Source organism: Pieris napi, chromosome 19, assembly GCF_905475465.1.
Source record: "Pieris napi chromosome 19, ilPieNapi1.2, whole genome shotgun sequence".
Taxonomy (NCBI): Eukaryota; Metazoa; Arthropoda; class Insecta; order Lepidoptera; family Pieridae; genus Pieris; species Pieris napi.
Genome location: NC_062252.1, coordinates 1,616,442 through 1,638,923, shown reverse-complemented (window position 1 = coordinate 1,638,923; position 22,482 = coordinate 1,616,442). Strand labels below are relative to the sequence as shown.

The following is a 22,482-nucleotide window of genomic DNA, read 5'->3' as shown; positions in this document are numbered from 1 at the left end:
TGTTATAATTCGCATGTACCAATTAACAATTTTGTTAGTTTTAGTTTCGTGTTTTCACAGTCATTTAATAAATTCTCACCTTTAAATATAACATTTATTTGTTACAGAACGCAGGATATACCCATAGACTCAATGGCTTTGTCCAGTCGAACCCAAACGTAAAGATTTCGCAAAAACAGTTACATAATTAAACACTGACACTTATCAATTTGAAGACTGGACACAGACAATTAAAAAAGGAAGTAAGTAGTAGTTGATTGTCGGGATGTCATTCAAGCCAGGTCGCCCCTTGTTTACACACGCACACAACAGTGCACACGCACACTACACCACGCCCGTCGCTTATTTAGGTATATTGTTGTTTATTTTATTCGGCGCTATGCTCTACCACGGGCGAGCCTTTCGACTCAGTTTTAACGCACGTTTGAAACGACAACTATATGTTATGTTCGCTCGGTAATTATTCAAATCGGAAGCGACTCTTAAATCAGTATTTTTTGGCCGGCTCTTGTCTCCGCGTATCCTTAGTTAATCATAGTTTATTTTTATCACGACGTGTTAATAATTGTGGGGGCCTCCATTTCGCTCTAGTATTTGTTACAATCGCTCGCGGAAACGTCGAAAAATTCGCGAAGTTTGTTCACCTAAAGACCTATTAAATACTTTTTGGACGCGGGAACATTTTGAAAGTTCGTATTTTGGCGGGAACGTGTGTGATGGCAGTGTGTAGATTGAACAATGTTTTTTTACGTTTTCGAGGTTAAGCGGTATACTAGATGTTTAAACAAGTGTGTTTTCTAATGGATTTATTTTGAGGTGAGTTTAAATTTACTTGTGTTGGTGTATTGTTTGTTCGTGTTTATGTGTTCGGTGGCGGGAAACCGAATACCCAGCCGGTTCTTTGCATGTGTGAGTATACAAATAATATTTATGTGTGTGTTTATTGTCACTTTGTTTAAGAGGGGACACGAGGAGGGACTTGTCATGCATTTAGGCGAAGCTTGACGAGTATTTTTTAAATTTATTTGAAGAAAAGTGACGTCATGGCACGTGTAGGAATATAAAATCTTATTTGATACAAATAAATCATGTAAACACGAAACGCAGGTCGGATGTATTTGTTGATAAAATTGAGGGAATTGTAGAGTGATATGAAAAATTACTAGCTATCTGCGGGGAACGTTTATTGCGGAAGTATGGGGTTCGAATCCCATATAAAAATAAGATATTTCAAACTTATTAATTAAAACGTTAACATATGTAAACGTTTTCACTCGCATACTTTATTGTTGTATAAAAGGTCCTGGTTTTGATTCCCGCTGAAATAATGTGTCCTATGCCCCATTACGGGTGATATAAGTAGTTCATCACTTGGGTTGTAAGTTGGACTTAGTTAGTCTTTTCCACTGTGAAAACCCCATACGAAACCGTTTAGTAGGTTAACGTGTACACATAAAATGAAAAATTAAAAAGTTGACTGTAAAACTAATTATTAAAAGTAGTTTAATTGTTATAATTTAAACCGAGTTAAGTTAATAAACTTTTTATTCCGATAAATTTTCTTTTTAATGTTACAAACATTTTCTATGCATACCAAATTTTTTATTATAGTGCTAAACACGCCCCTTTTGGCTTCTGATTATATACGTAAACAAAAAGCAGACATATGAAACATACATATAGGTATTAATTTATTATTTAAATATATGTATTCACAGACTATAATCGAGGTCATGCAAAAACTAGACGGGTAACGCTACACCAAAGTTTAAAAAATATGGTTTCGCAGATAATAATTTGCTTGTTTCAACAAAATTTTTTTTTATATAGTATTTCTTCACTCAAACATCCTGGAACATTATGATGTAGATTCTAGCCTAACTTAATACTAATAAGCAATTTAAATCTAACGTAATAATTTAGTAATGAAAATATTTATCATAAGAAAGTGTTCTATAACACTTACAGTATCTCAGTAAGACACTCAGGTCTTGTGTACTATTTTTTTTTTCAATTATTGAAGTTATACTTCTTTTGGCGCGTTAAGGATAAAAGATGAGATTAATTTTTTATGATACGCACGCACACCGTCACGAAAAACCGACACCCTGAAGTTAGCATAGTCAACATTTTAAAATAAAAAAATTCCATTTCTTCAATTATGTATTGTTATTTAACTAGATAATGCGTTATAAAAAAACTTTCAATGTATTAAAAACCTTTTTTCTATTGTTAGTGTCGTTTTTCTTCAAACGTAGAATAAGGCGAAAAATAAAAAAATTAAAAAGTTTTTTATCTTGTTACGCCAAAGAAGTATAACTTCTAACGCGTGTATATACGTATAAGTACACACACACTTACCACTTTTTAGCACTAAGACTAACGTGCACTAACACTAATTCAATTATTCTTTTTTTTTTCACAAGTATTGCAAAATTATACTTATATGAAATGTATTCTTTGTTTTGTCTTCAACCATTCAATCACAATGTGCCACAGCGAAGCGCAGCAGGATATCAGAGGGCAAACGGGCAGGAGGCTCACCTGATGTTAAGTGATACCGCCGCCCCAGACCATGCCATTAGGCTTGCAAATGCGTTGCTGGGCACAACTCTGAAATTGGTTTTAATCCGATTGCATTTAAAATATTACTAGAAATTCTCTAAAGCCAAATCAAAGCTTTCATAATCAGTAGCAAGCGTGTAAACGTTTTTCGTGTATCCTGTTGAATACAACGTAATAACATTTTTACTGTTCAAGTTGTATTTTTCATTAATCTGTGGAGTACAAATTAATTTCCTTTGAATTGATACACTATTGATTGAAGGCCATTGTTTATGGTTACGGGTAACATAGATAACATGTAACAGCTTTAAAGTCTTCCCTTGAAGGCCCTTAAGTCCTCACTGAGGTAATCTATGGCCACTGTTTGTACTGAAGGGTGGTGCAAAAGATGTCGTGGAAGTTCTAATGTCAAGGTGGAACGTTACCCTGAAAACCGTATTATCTAATAATAATTAACGCGTACATATGTAAAATAAATATTAAGATAATTCTTTATACCATGATTGTTGATAATCTATGTCTAAACTGGTTTTCTAAAAGCGGAGAGCACTGTTTATTTTTTAAATTGTTTGCACAATAAACATCTCCAGTACTTAATTCTTAGATAAGGTATTTATTCTACTGATTACACACAAAAGCGGTGTTTTATCTCAGATGTTGGAAAATTCACATATAATATATTATGTTTTCTTAACCTACAAAGTAATAATAAAAAACAATTGTAAATACGGTATACTTAATTATATATATGTATATATTATGTTGGAAATAATTTAACATATAGGCAATGTTTGGAATTTGAAACCTATTATGAACCAAAAGCGTTTTAATAAGCAAAACAATTCAATTTATTACGACAATAATAACGGAAATCTAAAATGTTCTAACGATAAGTTTTGATGCAGGATATGAATCTAGGACTTCCGAATTAGTACAGATACAATGGGCCAATTTTTAGTTGGAAGAGGAATTTTCAACATGGTCTCAAAGTCTGTTTTTGACGTCTGACAAAAATGTATTGGATATATGGAAGTCATAGTTTGCCCGTTCCTTTCTGAATCTCACTCTGATTCCATGATACCCTGACTGTAGACGAGAGCAAATATGAACTTTAAGTTAGGTAAATACTATTCAAATTTAATTGGCACCGCTAAGATTATCCTTGATTTTAACTATACAAAACAATATAAAATCAGCCTTGCGATTGGGTGGGATAAGGTGGGAGCTTGTAGTTTATTGTTTATCAGAATGCCAAATCATTAAATGACTGCTTCACGACTGATTTGAGAGCGACCGCCGATGAGAAAACCGCCGTGTGAGTTCGAAAAGTGAGTTACAGAATCGCAAGGCAGCTATCAAACTTTTCCAACCCGATTCTTTGTGCATAAAATAAGTTTTACCCAGAAGACGTTGAATACGCTCCGTATTCAGTATAACAACACGTTCAGATTGCTTTTGGGGCTTGCCGAGGGTATGCAGTGCAGTGTGTACCAAGACCCGAACTGACGGTTTCCTTCCTTCCTCGGAAGGGAGGTATCCTAATCAGTTGATTAGAAAGAACACGCACATATTAAAACGTAGGTATGCTGTCCATGCCCCACTATTATAGGAGTCTTTTGTTTTTTTTAGTAACCAATGCTAGCATAGCAACTAAGACCGAATTGTTAGTCTAACTAAAACTACATATGATACATATATATTTTTCGTTCAACTTCGATTATGTTCCCTTTGGAGTAGACTCTTGGGCCATGAACCGGCGCTAATTAAAGATTAAAGTTGGCGCCTGGTAGATAGTACCGGTGACCCCAGAGCTGGTGCTTTCCTCACTCAACGAATAAGTATCGCAATACAGCGAGGAAATGCTGCCAGCGTTAGGTACACTGCCACAGGGACCAAAGTTTTAAATTTGTTTTAATTTTTAATTATTACTATGTAGGTTAAGAAAATTTTAAATACTGTATATCTAAAGGAAAGAAAAGAATATTATTGTTTGGTAACTGTTTACTTTAGCTCAGGATTGAATGAATCAATCCTGGTACACTGTTGCACACGGGCCTAAGCCAAGTGAACTCAGTTTCTTGAATGGGATTATAATCTTGTAGAAATTTTAGCGTTATTCTTGATGTATTCAATATAGTTGCTTTTTAAAGGATGATATAATTTCGGGAGGTCTAACAAAGGTCGAGGTCTTAACTCGATAAGGTGATCAACAAATTCTGGATCATGACGCTTTCCTCACCATGATTTCCTTCACCGTATGAGCGACTGTTAAAAGCGGATGTGGAGGAAGTACTTGGATTTCAGTTTCAAGCTTAAACCATAATCTAAGTTCAATAGTCCTGAAATAATTGTTAATAGTGTATAAGTATTCTTTTTTCTTCTGAAATCACTGGGCCACCAACGCGGAGGAAGGGTTGTACACTCTTCCGCCAACTTCAAAGAAGAATCCTCGATCAGCCTAGCCTGAACTGGCCCGAAGTCCGCAGTGTCTAGAAGGCCTGAATAACTTCGTTAGCGCATTTCACCCTAAATACATAATCGCAGTCATGTAAGCGTATTTCGTATGTGTCGCACGGTTAAGCCACTAGGCCATCACTGTTCATAACAGATCAGACATATTTGTGCTTCTGTTCTTATTTATAGTAGGTAATTTTCGACACAGCTTGTCTATGTGTGCTCGCACGCGTGTAGGCGTGACGGGCGATAGCGTTATCGTGAGCCTTGCAAAAATACACAACAAACATTTGTAGTATAGGTTAGGAAATGAGATTCAAATGCAGGTAGTTTTTGTTTTATAGTTTATATATTAAATATTATTATGTAATTATATTATTTATAACAATCTAATATACAGTATTTACACAATTTTCTTAACCTACAAAGTAATAATAAATATAATTAAAAAGAAAATCAAAACAAATTTAAAAAGTTTGGTCCCTGTGGCAGTGTACCTTTAACGCTGGCAGCATTTCGCTGTATTGCGTTACTTATTATGATTAGTAATAAAAAATTTTTTTAAACAAAATATTACACTGAAAGACATTATTTATATGTTCAATATGTTGTGCACTTTAGGTTTTCATGGAAGTGTATTTTGTGTTTTTTATTAACAGGGGCAAACGGGCAGGTGGCTCACCTGATGTTAAGTGCCCTACACACTCAACGCTAGAGGGCACGCGCGTGTGTTGCCGGCCTTTACATTATTGGTAGGCTCTTTTCATGAAGGAATATATATCTTTCATTTCTGTGTACATAAATGAATAATTTGATTATAAAGTGTTGTTTATCGATTTATTCCTTGGAAAAAATGGTAATACAAGGTTAAACAAGGATATCAAGGTTATATTGGTGTAACGTTTGACAGACTACTGTGTATGTGTACTACACACATGTATGTGTCACACACTAAGCCGTGTCAGACAGTGGAGCGATATCCCATATTTTGTGCCCTCAGATGCAACCTCTTTCTTTAATAGACAATTACGCCTATTAAACTTGGTCGATTTTTGGGTCTAAGGCAGTGATTCTAAACGTGGGGCCCACAAGGGGGCAATTTCATTGGTAAGGGTTATTCCAAAATATATCGAATTTGTTTTGAATATTTACTTACTGTGTTTCGTTGACAACTTTCTAGTGATTTCTTCCTAAAACCTATAATTTAAGTTACGTATGTGAACAATTTAATTTTTTAATATTAAACATTATGTATGTTATAAGCATAAGGATTTAGAACTACTAAGGTAGTAATTCAAAAAACGGTGGGAATCACTGGTCTAACGTCTTGAGATTTCCTTAACAATCAAGAGTTATGCACATACTAAAATTTTGACAACAGAAATTAGTGCTGTCAGATTTGATTAATTATGAAGCATCTGTTATTCCCTATACTAGTTTTCAGTACGAAATTGCGCCTTGCTACTGATAAAACAAAACAACCTAAAATGTTTTAACCTCGAATTCTAAATAAGTGACTATCAACAATACTTCCGACCTCGTTATTATATCCTAAATATTCAGACACGTGTATTAGGTTTTCTTTACGATTTATTCCAAACGTTGCTGGATACTAAGCGTTTTTCAGCTGTGATCTGGATTTTCAAACAAAACCTAGGTAATCTATTTAAAAACCGTCAAAAAATAAACACAAAAAAAAAATATATAATATATATATATATATTCAGTATCTGGAGTCGTCTCGTTTTCGCCTACTGGGCATAGGCCTCTCCCCTGGAGTTACCTACTCTATTTAAAATTCCAAATTATATCGGAAAAACTTTATTCTCAGAAAAATAAAAAAAGTATTACTTCTTCAATTGTTTTAACAGTACCTGGAGTTGTTTCAGCCTGTCCAAGTCTACTGCTGGACATAGGCATCCCCCCTGGAGTATTCTATTTAAAATACCAAATTTTATCTCAGTAACTTATATGATTTTTTATTATTCTTCAACTAGGTATCGAATTGGCTAAAATTGAAAAGTACTAGGAGATTTGAATGTTCTGTCTGAAAGGCAAAAATTAAAAAGAGTGGCGGAAAGTTTATTGCCAGTTCTTCTTGCCCGCTTTACGCCCTTGACTTGCGAACTGGTTGTAAATGTAAATTTACAATTAAATTAACTTCTTTTTTGACATTCATAAGTGTACTTGTTTACCTATATGAATAAAGTTATTTTGAGTTTGAGTTTGATGGTGTCATTCGTTTGTTTGTGATTGGTCATCGGATCGTGTCGAGTCCCTGTGATTCGAAGATGACATAAAATTAATATTTTTTATTCAAATTGCGCCATCTATGTTTAGCATTATCAAACTTGACATTTATAAAACAACTCAAAGCAGGAATATTAAGTTCTGATATTTATAGTGGTTCAGGCACTGTTGACAATAAAAAATTATAAAGAAAAACTATATTCATAATTTCATTAGTGATTTGTATATTACAAATATTTACTAACAAACCAAATGCAGTATGTATAATCATGATTTACGTCATAAACATATCACCTAAAATAAACATTATGGCTTATCTGATATACCTATATTGACTGTTTATTCGAGATAGGTTAGTTTAAATAAATGACTAAAGGCGTAAACTATTTTGCAATTTTATATTCAATGCTAATCAATTAGAATGCTTAGAAATGGAAAGAACTGACCTAGAAAGAAAGAAAAAACTTTATTATAAACAAAAAAGGAGCAGTGTTGGCCTAGTGGCGTCAGCGTGCCTCATCCTTGAGGTCGTAGGTTCGATCCCCCGCTTAGTACCAATGAACTGTCTGTCTATGTGCGCATTTAACATTCGCTCGAACGTTGAAGGAAAACATCCTGAGGAGACCGTCTTAGACACAAAAAGTCGACGGCGTGTGTCAAGCACAGTAGATTGATCTATTTGCCTATTAGATTGACAAATGATCATGAAATGACATAAATGTGAGGCCTAGAGCTAAAATGGCTGTAGCGCAACTGGTTTGTTTTATACAGAATAAAAAGGATATTAAGGTAGAGTCGCCCATTAAATTGTATTGTAAATAACTCATCTATATAATAAAAAGGTGGATATTATTATATATGATGAACAAAAAGAATCAAAGTAGTTAGTTAGTTAATATAAACAATGAGGTAAAGGATTTATAACTGCAAAATCTAGAAATTTACTCATAAAATAACTTGAACAATCACTAAGAAATATACTAGTGTGTGAAACAATTTTATAGGAAACTAGCTGACCCGTCAAACTTAGTTTTGCCATGTATATTATTTCTAGGAAACATTTTTTTAGTTCAATAAAAATAACTATCTACAAAATAGGGGTGAAAATTAGGGGTTTGTATGTATTTCTGTATGCTGTATCATAAAAAAATAAAAACTGAAAATATTGTCTAAAAAATAAAAAATAAAATTTTGGGGTGGACATCCCTTATCACTAAGGCGGTTTAAAGATAGATAGTAGCCGATTCTCAGACTTACTGAATGCATTAAAAATTCATAAGAATCGGTCGAGCCGTTTCGGAGTATGGGAACGAACATTGTGACACTAGAATTTTATATATTATATAGTGATTATTGTTATTAAAACTATTTCAATACCTTTAAGCATGAACTCGTCATGATTCATATGGCCTATATAATATACTATGTATGTCATTAATATTGGCATAGTACATATTTCGCTTTTCTGGGCCTTTGGCGTCAGGCATCAACTAGGTGATCAGCCTAAGATGCTGCATTGGTTTATTTTACTGTAAGAGCAAGCGTTATTTGGGATATGGAAAGATAAATCCACTGCTGACGTTCAAACGGTGACTTTGTGGTTAGGAAATGGCTTTATTTACCCTTCCATTGTTCAGCCTTATACTCCATAGTGGTCACATAATTTTGCTCCAGAACTGGAAAGATATAAAAATCCTTACGTATTTTTAAAACACAAATTAGTTCAAGCATTCAATCTACATAGAGCCGTTGTGTTACAAGCAATTATTTACCATTTACGCAATTATGTTGAGAAACAAACAATGCTCTATGGGAAAATGGTTCGCTTTCCTAACCTCACACATACTATGCAAACATGTACCTGAGTTAAAACGGTTTTATGAACGCGACTTTGAGCTTTCAATTTTAAACTTCCGGTTTTAATTCCATTTTCAAATTTATTAAATACCTTTAAAGAAAAAACTTTTTTCTTTAAATGTGTAAAGGTTATGTAAATCAAAGACAATATTATTAAATACCCTTGTGGAAGAGCTGGGAACCTACTGGGAGCTGATTTAAACTTCCGTTTTAATAATTCCATTTTCAAATTTATTAATACCTTTTTTTCTGGAAGAGCTGGGAAACTGCTGGGAGCTGATTTAAACTTCCGTTTTACTTCCATTTTCAAATTTATTAAATACCTTTTTTGTGGAAGAGCTGGGAAACTGCTGGGAGCTGATTTAAACTTCCGTTTCAATTTCATTTTCAAATTTATTAAATACCTTTTGTAGTGGAAGAGCTGGGAACCTGCTGGGTGCTGATTTAAACTTCCGTTTTAATTCCATTTTCAAATTTATTAATACCTTTTTTTCTGGAAGAGCTGGGAAACTGCTGGGAGCTGATTTAAACTTCCGTTTCAATTTCATTTTCAAATTTATTAAATACCTTTTGTAGTGGAAGAGCTGGGAACCTGCTGGGTGCTGATTTAAACTTCCGTTTTAATTCCATTTTCAAATTTATTAAATACCTTTTGTAGTGGAAGAGCTGGGAACCTGCTGGGTGCTGATTTAAACTTCCGTTTTAATTCCATTTTCAAATTTATTAAATACCTTTTGTAGTGGAAGAGCTGGGAAACCTGCTGGGTGCTGATTTAAACTTCCGTTTTAATAATTCCATTTTCAAATTTATTAAATACCTTTTGTAGTGGAAGAGCTGGGAACCTACTGGGTGCTGATTTAAACTTCCGTTTTCATTCCATTTTCAAATTTATTAAATACCTTTTGTAGTGGAAGAGCTGGGAACCTGCTGGGTGCTGATTTAAACTTCCGTTTTAATAATTCCATTTTCAAATTTATTAAATACCTTTTGTAGTGGAAGAGCTGGGAACCTGCTGGGTGCTGATTTAAACTTCCGTTTTAATTCCATTTTCAAATTTATTAAATACCTTTTGTAGTGGAAGAGCTGGGAACCTGCTGGGTGCTGATTTAAACTTCCGTTTTAATTCCATTTTCAAATTTATTAAATACCTTTTGTAGTGGAAGAGCTGGGAACCTGCTGGGTGCTGATTTAAACTTCCGTTTTAATTCCATTTTCAAATTGTTGATATATCTTTTGATTTAACTTTGTAGTGGAAAAGCTGAGATGACAGCTTTTTATACTTAAACCTGACACAGGTATTTTATACTCAAAAGGGTTCCCGAATCTTACACATTGTAATGCATACTTAAACACATTTTTTTATTTAATTTATTGTTCCTAACTTCAGATATAATTCCTGACCATATCCATACTTGATAGTTCTGTTAACAATAAATTTTAGAATTTAAAAACATGGGCAGCGCTCCGTGGACGTATTGGGAACTAAACGGCAGGATAGCATATAAGATTAAGGGTACGAATTATATAAAAAAAATTCAGACAACTCAATTTTACAATTTCATTCATTCATTATCAAATGTATAAATTATTGTAACTGTTTAAGACTTTAGATTTATCGCACTTGTTCTTGACCAATTTTTTTTATCTCAAATGTTTATTCGTTCGCGAATATTTATAATTACATAAACGCTGATAAGATTTTTTATAAACAATCATCTTATCGGTGTTTCAAGCAATTAAATTGTTTGTTGATTGCTGATATGCGGTAGGTTGGGTTTTGGGGTTTCATGTATAAATCGTATTTCAAAACGATCTACTCAAGGGCGTATTTTATAGAACAGCAACGGGTGGAGGATCACCTGATATTAATTTAAAATTTAGTATCAACAATTGTAACATTTTGATCATTCTTAAGACGATATTGTATATATTCGTTGTAGAATCTACGTTATTATCCGGTATCAGGTGGGTGAGGAAGTAATTGTGATTGGTCAATATCTTTAGTCCAATACGAGTAACACGCGACATGTCACGTCATGTCATTTAGACCAATCACGATTGAACGCAACGTTTCGTGTTACGTCTGTGTGTTTCGTTTTACGTTTTCACTGAGATTTCAATTAAGATGTAATATCAAGCAAATCAATAGTCAAACTACAGAAAAAAAATTCTACCAATCTAAAAAACTTTATATGATTTACATCCAAATACAAGCATAAGAGGTTTTAAACCAGTAAACAGTTTTTTCAGTTAAGTTGTCTGCCTTTTAGTCTATAGATTGCACTCCGGAGAAAGTGCCATGGAACTGCACAATCTGATTCCGTCATTCCCCTTCAAACAACGCTTATCTAGAAGCACATTGGAGCTTCGTTGTTGAGATATATATAAAAACTACATTATTCTGTCATTAAAAGCGAACCAAAGAGCTATTCAAACTTATATAATTCTTATTTGCTACTCGTATAATCAATAGTTCACTATAATTATATATTCATTATCAGTATCAAGATGACTACCGTCAAACTATAAGGACGCAACAGCGTTGTCAACAACAAAAAAAGTAATTTAGTACGGCAGAAACTATAGTGATAAAATATTATAGTCAATAATAATTTATCACTGTCAATAACTCAAATATAACGATCTAAGTGATTTTAAACTAGTTAAACGCGAGTCTTCAGCTGTTATAACCACATAACTTCAAGACAATTTATTGCTTCGTGCAAACAACATTTTGTATGTGCGTTTAAACACATAGGCGGCTGTGAAAACATACGCACACAACAACAAGTTCACACAAAACAAACCAGGAAACGTCTAGCGAAAAACAAACAAGGGTCTTTTGTGTTGTGTAAACAATCGTTGGCCGTGCAACAGGCGTGACGATAAAAAATAATAGTTCGAGTTATTTTATATAGATGGCGCTGTTACACATTTTTATGCAGCACGTAGTTCAGTAATGGGCGAAGAGATGGCGTAATTTTAAAAATGTTAAAGTAGGTTTTTGAATATTTTACTTGACTGCAGGTTTTACTTAGTTAATTAGCTTTTTCGCGTTTATGTTTGTGGAATCTCTGGAGGTTAATGTCAGTAATATGCCTTCAGTGTATATTTTTAATTCAACTCTTCAATTATCATGGTGTAATGAAGCATGACGCAGACAGTCCTGCTTCTGTATAACGCGCAGAAGTGTTAGGCACAGAAGACTGATCAATAAGCTAAAATTATCAATGGCTCAGACGCACCAATTTCCCACGCCCTTTGGGGGGATAGAGGGGGAATCGGGAACTTTTCACTTATATTATCAAATGTGCAAGCTAGTAAAAAAACTGTTTGTGTTATGAAAGGAACGGGCATGTTGTGGAATTAGATTACGTTTTTGTTTTCAATAACATTTTCATGTTTAGCTTACCGTTTAGTTGTGTCATGTTTTGATCTCTGGTTACCGTTAGGTCAAGTATATACATATATATGTTAGGAAATTATGTTAATTATCGTGCATTTTATACTAAGTATTCCCGGGTCAGAACAACAATAATTTATTTATTTTTTCATCACAAAATTATTGCGTTTGCGCGCTTATAGGATTAACCAGATGTATGCACTTGTAAGATGTTAAGCTACAGTTAAAGTAGTCTATTAGAGGTTACATAAGAATGATTCCATAAGATGATTGTTCTACCTCTTGGGTCGAATCAAGGAGGCTTGACGCAGTGACTAAAGGAAGATGCTGTACACAAATAAAGGTCTATAGATAAAGTATAGTTTTGCTTATATAGAGAATAACTGAAGATGAGTTGTAGCAATTATTGATTGCCTTTTAACCGTTCTTTAGTGAATAAGTCACTCGTTAATATAAGATAGATCTTATGAAGTAGCGTAAATTGGATCCAAATAGTTTGTGTAAGCAGCCGCATTTTTTTTTCATGGCTTAGCTTGATGAGATTATAAGTTTCATTATGAAGTCTTCGTCAACCACTGTCTCCGACGTATTATGGGTATCGATGGGCCCAAGAAAATTTTCAATGAGCAACTTTGGGAGCGCTGATTCCCCGAAAGAAAAGCGGAAGCATTCCTAGCAAACCTGGCAGTAGGTACAGTTGCAGATGAGGCCAAGAGAGCCGGAAAGACTTGGGGAGCGAGGTCCCCATCCAGGGGTGAAGTTTAAGTATTAAGTGAGTAGGTCAAAGTACAATATGTTTTATTACAGCTTTGACCTAATTACACTGTAATAAAGAAACGGGAATTGTTCCTCTTATCTTCTACCTGCCTCTATACTTGGTTACCGCTATAATGAATGTATAATTTAAAATACTGAAAAAAAAAACATTATTGTCAACACGTGTATATTCAAAGGTACGCCAGTCAATTTGCATGTTTTAGGCATTTGATAGGGTTGCCGCTTTTAATATTATACTCAACAACGTTTTCGTTCCGTTACGTTCTTTACGTTTACGACCACAAGTGGATGTCACGTTCTTTCTGTCGATTTTGAGGAGTGCTTAGAATGTAAGAAAGAAAGAAAAGAAAGAAAGAAAAAACTTTATTATGCACAATATACAAGATATTTAGATAAAGTAAAGTGCACTGGCCCCCACACTAGGATTCCCTGTGTCGTGGGCAGCCAGTCTCTTCCTTTTGACATGAAAACAGTATTTTATAAGTTATATTAATTATTTCTACACATTTATATTAAAACTATTTTTGTACAATAAGAATATTTTCAGTATCAGAATACGACAGGTTAACAAGATATCGTTTGAGATGTTTAGTAAATGTATGTAGTGTGATTTTTGGAATGTTAGTGATAATTTTGTTTTTAATGAAGTGGTTAAAGATGAAAGGGCCTCGGAAGGAGAAAAAGCGTTGGGCGAAGAAAGTGCGAGTTTTGGGTTGCTTAAATATGAGTTTGCGTTTTGTTTGATGCGGTGCGGTGGGTGTTTGTTTCCAAAAAAGTCTGCATATTGCTATTAAATATAATTGTCTCACAGTTAAAAGTTTTGTTTCATTGTACAATTTTGAAGTTGAGTAGCGGAAAGGTTTCTTATATGAGATCTTAAGAATGGCACGTTGGGTGCGCTCAATTTTCAGCATTGAAGACAATGCCGCTCCACCCCAAACCGATATGCAGTAAGATAATATCGACTGGCATAATGCAGTGTACACTATCTTGATTGTATGTGGATCAGCAGGCTTTCTAAGGCGTTTGAAAACATTTATAAGTTTGCGAACTCGAGAACATAGGTAGTTTATTTGAGGGCCCCAACAAAGCCTTGAGTCAATAATTAATCCCAGGTATTTGGTTGTTTTAGTGGGTTCCAGGAGAGGACAGTTGCAGTTGCTGTGAAGGTTCAAACATGAGTGTAATTTAATAGGCGGAACAGGGTTTGGTTTGCTGGATTTCGATATGTGAAAACATTTGGTCTTAGACGTATTTAAGGATAGGAGATTATCTAAAAGCCATTGAGAGATTTGGCGAAGACCTAAATGAGCTAACCGTGTGGCTTGTTCCCAAGAGTGTGAGTAGAAGACTATAGCTGTGTCATCAGCGAATGAAAAGAGCTTAGCATTAGTGAGTGCGAGTGAACATAAATCGTTAATGTACACTAAAAAAAGCGTTGGACTAAGAACACTTCCCTGGGGCAAACCACATGAAACGTTTTCCAGTTGACTGCTATACCCATCAACTCGAACCCTCTGCTTTCTATTGAGTAGGTAGGACTTAAACCAACAGAGGATATTTCCACGAATTCCTTGTCTTTCTAATTTTTCGATTAGCAGTGGTCTGGATACAGTATCAAAAGCTTTGGCTAGATCAAGAAAAACACCAATACACCTTTGTCCTTCGTCTAATTTGGAACTTATGGTCTCAACCAATCCAGCGGTTGCATCCTCTGTAGATCTATTATGTCTGAATCCGAATTGGTTGTTCGCAAGGATAGATTCTTTTTCCAAATAATTCAGTAATCTGACGTTGATGATTTTTTCTGTAATTTTAGCGAGTGTTGGGAGTAGAGAAATGGGACGGTAGTTTGAAATTTCCATTTTATTGCCTGATTTATGGATGGGTGTGATATTGGCTATCTTCCATGATTCAGGGAAGATACCTTGTTCAATACTGAGATTGCAGATATAAGAAATTGGTTCTGCAATAATGTTTTTTAGTGAAATTACCACTCGGTTACTAATATTATCATCACCTGGGGCAGAATTAGGCTTAAGAGAGCTAATAATTTTTGTAACTTCTCGCTCGTCACAAGGAAGGAATAGAAAAGAATTCGAGTTAGCGGTAATCGAAACTTTATGGCAAAGTTCTCGTTCAGTCTGATTTGTCTTAGACAATATATCGGAAGCCAGTTTATTACCCACCGAACTGAAATAACCGTTAACAATATCGAGAGATTTTTCAGGGTTCTCTTGTAGATCAAGAAGTTTATTAGAATTGGATTTAGTTGGGTTTAAGTGGCATATATTTTTGATAGATTTCCATAATTTTTTACTATTATCTTTATTCTTAAGGATGGTGTCAGTCTCATGTAAATTTTTAAGGTTTTTAAGGATGTTATTACAGAAGTTTCGATATTGCGTGTATTCCTTTAGGAGTGGTTCATTGTTAGGCTGTTTTCTTGATAAGATATGCAGATAATCTCTTCGTCTAACACAACGTAGCAACCCAGGAGTTATCCATGGCTTTCTAATACTTTTAGAATTTATTTTATGTATGATTTTTGTGTTGGTATTAATTGCACTTGAAATTGTGCTTGTAAAAGCATCAACTGTTTCGTTTATATTTTTGATGTTATATAGAAAGCTCCAATCGACCCCTGCTAAATCTTTATATAGTTGGTCGTAGTCTATAACTTTACTCATCATAGGGGAGGCTTTAACTAAATTATTGAGGTGTTTGGTCTGATCGATTCCTATAATAACAGACATATGATCACTTACTTGAGATGGGCAGACAGCCACGCATGATTGCAAATGTGATCTTATGAGTGCATGATCTAGACAGTTACCACCACGGGTTGGTAAGAAATGACCTTGTATAAGACCGTAAAAGTTCACTAACTCAAGAAACTTATGAGCTCTGTGATCGTCGGTCGTCTCCTTAATGTCGATATTAAGATCCCCAACTATATAAATAGGGTGTCCATTGTACGATAAAATGAGGTTTTCGAGAGAGTCGAGAAAATTATCAACATTGTAAAAAGAAGGTGATCTGTAAATTGATATGATGACAGCATTATTATTTAAATGAGTAACTAAACAGTTTGCATCTGTAAAGGCTGGTTCTGTTATATTGAGGTTAATGTTATTTTTATAAAAAATTACGATTCCGTCGCATTTGTTAATAAATTTATGGGAGAATGTACATAAATACCCATCTATGTGGATACCAGTAAAATTGTCATCAATCCAACACTCAGTCAAAACAATTAAATCAGGATTAAATTGCAGCCTGCTAAGAAACACTAGAAAACTATCAAAGTTTTTATTAATGCTGCGGATGTTTTGAGTTACAATAGTGAGGTTTGAGCATTCGAAAATTGCCAGCAACGATAATTTTAATAATACGCACAAGCTGTTAAGCGAGCTGTGACACGATAAATAGCCTTATATACAACTGACGATCTGGGAAAATGAAATGAAAGAGGTCAACGCAACCCAATACGAACCCGACCAATTATCACAAAAGGTACTGAAGTCTCTGACATTCACCAAGGTGGAGATCGTCAGAGATGTAAGCAGCGGTGTTGTGATCTGTCAAACGGGGTCAATTCACTCAGAGTGAGTGAGATTCCTGAGATTTGCGTACTAAAACATAACAACAAACATGTTCAACAATCAGAATTCTAGTTTTTTTTTTAATTTCTTTATTTTACAAAAAAAAAAATACAATCATAATAAGTTACATTAGAAAACCGCTGTGGTCTGTATTGTTTAGGAGCACGACAAATGCATATAAAAGTAGTTTTTTAATTTGCTGTTTATGTTGGTTGGCGTTAGGCAATCTAAACATATACAGGTTATAAAGGGATCACAAATTTTAGTTGTATCATAAATTTTTGTTATATAAATATAAATGAAATAAATTAAAGAATATATGTAGTTTGAAAATTATAACTCTTATATGGCAACCCTGTATATATAATGACCTTTACAAAATTGCTAATTTATTTGTGTTTATTACGACATTGTAAATTTCATTTCCGCGTTTAGTTAAATAAATTTTATATTTGTTTGTTTCTAATTGCTTTTTTGTATAATTTTTAAGTTTTTTTTGCATCTAATCTTTTATATATTTTTATTGCTGCGATATTGTCGGCTACTCGATTGTGAGGAAGTTGCATGAATCTGGTAAGCGCTGCGCCTTCTTATGTTTTCATATTATTTTCAAATATGTATATCCTTTTTATTACATATTTTCATAAGTATCTGATTGTCCTCTTTGTAACATGTGTGATGTTTGAGAGAAAATAAAAAATTGTGTTCCCGGAAATAAAACCCAGGACTTCCGGTTACTAAATTTGCAGCATTCTAAGCTGGAGGTATTTATCTAATTTATAATAATAATCTTTAAAATATTTTATTATTATTATAAAAAACTTAAGAGATTCTTATATTTTATAATTTTTATAAATTTATTTTCCTAAAATAAAGTTCACAAAAAGTTTTTTCCTAAAATAAAAGTTAAGTTTCTACAATACTAGTTTACTTGCTAGCTAGTATTTTAGCTTAAACTAAGGTAATGTTATTAGCATTCTTAGTGTTTAGGTACAACACTATGTTCGTGTGTCCGAGATAAATAAAAAAAATATGTAGTTTTTTACATATATTTTTTTTTCATCCAGAAATAGCTGCTATCTACGTAGTTCTACATACAGACACGTACCAGACAAAAATTTAAGATGAATTATCTAATAAACGAATATGGTATGGTAAATATCTAAAGTATCATATATTCTATTTCTACTACTACTACTACTGAGATTTACTACTTTGCTAATATTTTTTTTCTTGTTTCTAGGCTAATAATATTGTTGTAAGAAATGGTTTATAAATTTTCGATTTACTATCAAATGCAAAAATTAAACGTGCTTAAAGTAATAGAAACAAAACTCAGTTCGTGATATTTCTTAAAACTGTCAATACAAATCACGTAATTTTGTTTATTTGCGTCACATTTTCGTGATGTTATTTAAAAACAATTACGGCGATGCATTTAAAGTAAAATGTTTCTTAATACTTGTTGCAGATTCAAAATTAGTAGTTTTTAAGATCAGAGTAAAAATCCCAGGATCTTTATAATTGCTGACCAGTGGAGGCTTTAAACAATTTTAATTTTAGATGCAATATCAACTAGTTATGTTTTTCCTATGCTGGTATATAAGCAGAAAAGGTGTCTAGAAAAAAAAAACCTTCAGGACTTCAGTTTTGTCCTACTCGTCATTAAAATTTTTAAATATCTCAACCATTCTTAAATCAACTCTCCTACATTACGGTGCAACATAATAAAATAAGTATATGTTTAGAAAACATTAAAATTATCTAGGATTCTATTAAGAATGTGAGCATGCACCATCTGTTTTGATAGCGTATTGTGAAACTAACCCAAGTGCTTTAGTAATATGAACGGTTTTACAATATCATTTGAAAACATGGCTCACACCGTAACCCTTACTTAAAGTACTTAAGCCACTGGTGACTGGCAGCCGAGTTTATTATTGTTTTTCTGTTCTGTTACAGATTGTATTCAAAACATTGGGTTCGTATCGGCTCAGTCATTTCAAGAGTGCGATAGAGGTGTGCCGCAGGGAGCTCTACTAGACACTCACTTTTTAACTCTATATGTAATTGTGGTGTTGAATTTGTGATACCTGGATGTGTCTCCAGCGAGATGAAGACGACCACTTTATAGGTGACGCGGTAAGTGTTTTTAATGTAGCTTATTTATAACTTGAATTTAAAGCAGTCTATAATAGTAGTATTCTATGTAAAATGTATCCTTTTTTAACAAAAACGTCTCATTATGACCGTTACAGCCTGGCCACGGGACATTCGCCGACGCGAATATTCGCGCGGTGCGAACCGCGATGCGTCTAGCGACTGAAATAAACTCATAGCAATGTACTAATCAAGCCACGCGCAACGGCGACCAGCGATGCGACCGGAGAAAAGTACCGAGCGAATCGCGCGGGCGACTGACGTCGCGACGGGCGAGCGAAACAAATGCATGAATCAGTACGGTGCAAGCCACGGAGTCGAGCGGCAGTCGCGGCGAATAGAGAAGGGAATAAATAAGTTTAGTCGTGGTCGCGGCGAAAAATGAATACAGAGTTTTTTGTTACTGAAATACTGGCTAGACCAGCTATTTGGAAGTCTGGCCATCCACAGCATTAAATTAATATACCTTAATCTCAAAAACAATTTTTCAGCGGCACTTAAAATTCTATTTGCATTAACTTTTTTCTCCAATTCTGGTTGAATATTCATAAGAATATAATTGAAGGTTTCAATACTCATTCTGGTATACTAAAAAAAATAATTCTGGATATATTCTGAATTTCTCATACTTCTTGTGGAATTCTCCACAATTTCTCCAAATATTAGGTCTTGCACCAAAAGCTATTACTTTCCAAGCAATATCGAGATGATTTCGAACATTTCGCTGTCGAACTTCCTTACTGGTCGCGGCGGCAAACGTGACTGGTCCGTGGCCTGCAAACGGCCCCGCGCGAATGATCGCCTCGCCTCCCGCATCGCCGTTCGCACCGCCGATCCCCGTGGCCAGGCCGTTATTCCCATTTTCAAAAACCTTATCTTAATTGACGTTTGTAATTAACTTTCTAAACTGAATGTGTGAACTATATTTAGTTACCCATAAACTACTTTATTTAAGGCAATTTTTAAATTATAATTTCGTCATATCGTCGGTAGTAACATTGAATCAAAACGCTGCCATTTTACTTTCCTTTCAAATTGTTTTTCATATTTTAAATTCTAACTTAATTTGTCTTAACTCATCTCATTAATATTATAATAATTAGTCAACATCGGCATTTATTTTCGTAGCTTTATCTTTGTGTACTGTTTATTCATTTGCATATTTAGTTTTTGTGCCTTGTTTTTCAATGAATTTGTTAATTACATCGACACGTGTAAGAAGTAAGAGGTTTAAAATATATAATTTTATCGTTTAACTACTGATCTAGCAGTTTCCATATCCATAGATATTTTATTTTTCTCGATTTACTTCCCCGCCATTGTGTTCAGGGACTCCTTACCATCTCTTATATTTTTACTAAAATTTTTTTACATAGATTAAAATAATACTAATTCGTGTTACGCGTCTCGAGATACCCCGTCTACATCGGTAATATTATTATTTACAATATTCATGGGCGAGCCGGGGCGCAATTTCTTGCGACACCCGTTCTTTAATTTTTTTTGCCTCCTTCAGATATTTAATAATTAATTCGCTGCACCGTTCCGGGCACGCTCTATGCTTTGTTAACAATTTATTACAGTACTAATATCGGTGTTTATTTGGGATTGGTGGTAGGTGAAAAGTAAGTGCTATATGTAGTTTTATTGCCGTAAAAAATATTTTTTTGGAGTGGGCAACCCTTTTTACTTTTCACAATTTTACCCTTACCCTTTGGTACGTCTGTACGGAAAATACCCAAACATTTTCTTAAATGTCGGTCAAGTGGTTTCGGAGGAAATACGGTACAAACACTGATACGAGAGCTTTATAAAATTGCAGCTCGTTTTAATTTCCGCATTGGTTTGGGACGGACATATATTTGCTCATCGCAGACACTTTGCAGACACTACACTTCTGTTTTTCTTTTTTAAACCAAAAACGAATTACCCTTTCGTACCTTTGGTCTCAGGGTTGAACCAGCAATGCGTAACCAACAAGCTATGAAGCCATTAAGAATCCTAATGTGAATTTATTTGTTACGCTTTCACGACTAAATCACTGAACCTAAATAAATTTTGGCATAGTGATGACCTTGGAATATAAGTAGGTAGACAAATCGTCGATATCAAATAAAGCCTGCGGTATATTGAGACTTAATTTTGATTGGTTTAATTTGACTAGTATATTGTTACACTAGGCACTACATGCAAGATGGATACTAAAATTTTAAGTCAATTAGTATTAGTGCACGTTAGACCAGAGTCTCCCAATTAATAGAGACTGTAAGTACTGTTATTGGATACTTTTTTATGTTAAATATTAACATTAAATTAGGTTAGTCTTAAGTTACACGTTAAGCGGGCCATAGACGGACCGCATGTCTCTTTTGACTTTAACATGCGGTTTGCTCGGGAACTGCTCGAGCGGTCCGTGTATTGCGAATATGAATTTAGTATGGAAACTGCAGATCGCCGTGCGGCTTAGAGCAGTCGGTATCGGCTGCAACATGCGGTCCGTCTATGGCCCGCTTTAGTCTTATGTTAGGCTAATATATAGATAATAGATAGATATAGATAGATCGTTTCTCGACGTCTCAGTGAAGAGACAATTTATATAAAAAAGTTGTTAATAAGATACGTACAGCAAATATATCTAAATTATCTTATAGGTTAAAATTTTAAATAAATATAAAACTCACCATTCACACTTAAAATCGTAGCCTTATCACTTACATGTGCAAAAGCATTAATGTATTTCTTATACAAATTATCGTGTCTGTGATGAAGTGTGAAATCCCGTAACATAACGCCAATAAGACTTCAACTAACGTAATTATTTGCAATAATATTAAATTATCAAAAACAAAATATTTTATTATCAAAACGGTAAAATGTATTACATTCAAACGTCTCGAGTCCATAAGAACTCTTACAAGTAATTGTAAAATCAAAATTAATTCTTACTAAAGGTGCACTTATGGAGGACAACATAAAAAAATTAGGTTCTAAATGTATATTTACTGCCAGTTCCCAAATCAAAAGCATAGAGCGGATGAAGAGAACTGGAAAGAAACTCTCCGTAAAATCGCCCAGTTTTGAGATTGCAAGAAAATTGTAATCACACATATTCCAAAAGACTCGTATAAGTCAATGCGATGATTTAATTCGATAATAGCTCGAACGTATCCACTTCGTATACGTATTCTATTCGACCTATGCGCGCTTTCGTTTAGTTCCAAGCGCTCCAAACAAAATCTATCGTTGCTTATCTCTATAGCTATTCGATCTCCAATGTTGGTGGTCTATAGTATCACATCACTTAATGTTGTCTATTCTCTGAACTGGTAGTACTAGAGCAGTGTTGGCCTAGTGGCTTCAACGTGTAACTCTCATCCCTGGGGTACTAGGTTCGAACTCTGGCACTGGACT

At 34.2% G+C, this 22,482-nt stretch overlaps 1 protein-coding gene across 5 annotated transcripts in view; it reads left to right on the top strand.

Moving 5' to 3' along the window:
* The first annotated feature begins 361 nt into the window (after window positions 1–361).
* LOC125059182 (forkhead box protein P1) overlaps window positions 362–22,482 on the top strand; it is a 63,853-nt gene continuing 41,732 nt past the window's right edge. For 3 of the 5 annotated variants that reach the window (XM_047663476.1, XM_047663479.1, XM_047663478.1), the window contains exons 1-2: window positions 362–816; window positions 18,874–19,053. In XM_047663476.1, the coding sequence (XP_047519432.1) occupies window positions 19,009–19,053 (45 nt within the window). In that variant the 5' untranslated portion in view covers window positions 362–816; window positions 18,874–19,008. Of the gene's footprint in view, window positions 910–18,873; window positions 19,054–22,482 lie in introns of all 5 variants that reach the window. The other 2 variants (XM_047663477.1, XM_047663480.1) reach the window with 2 other exon arrangements.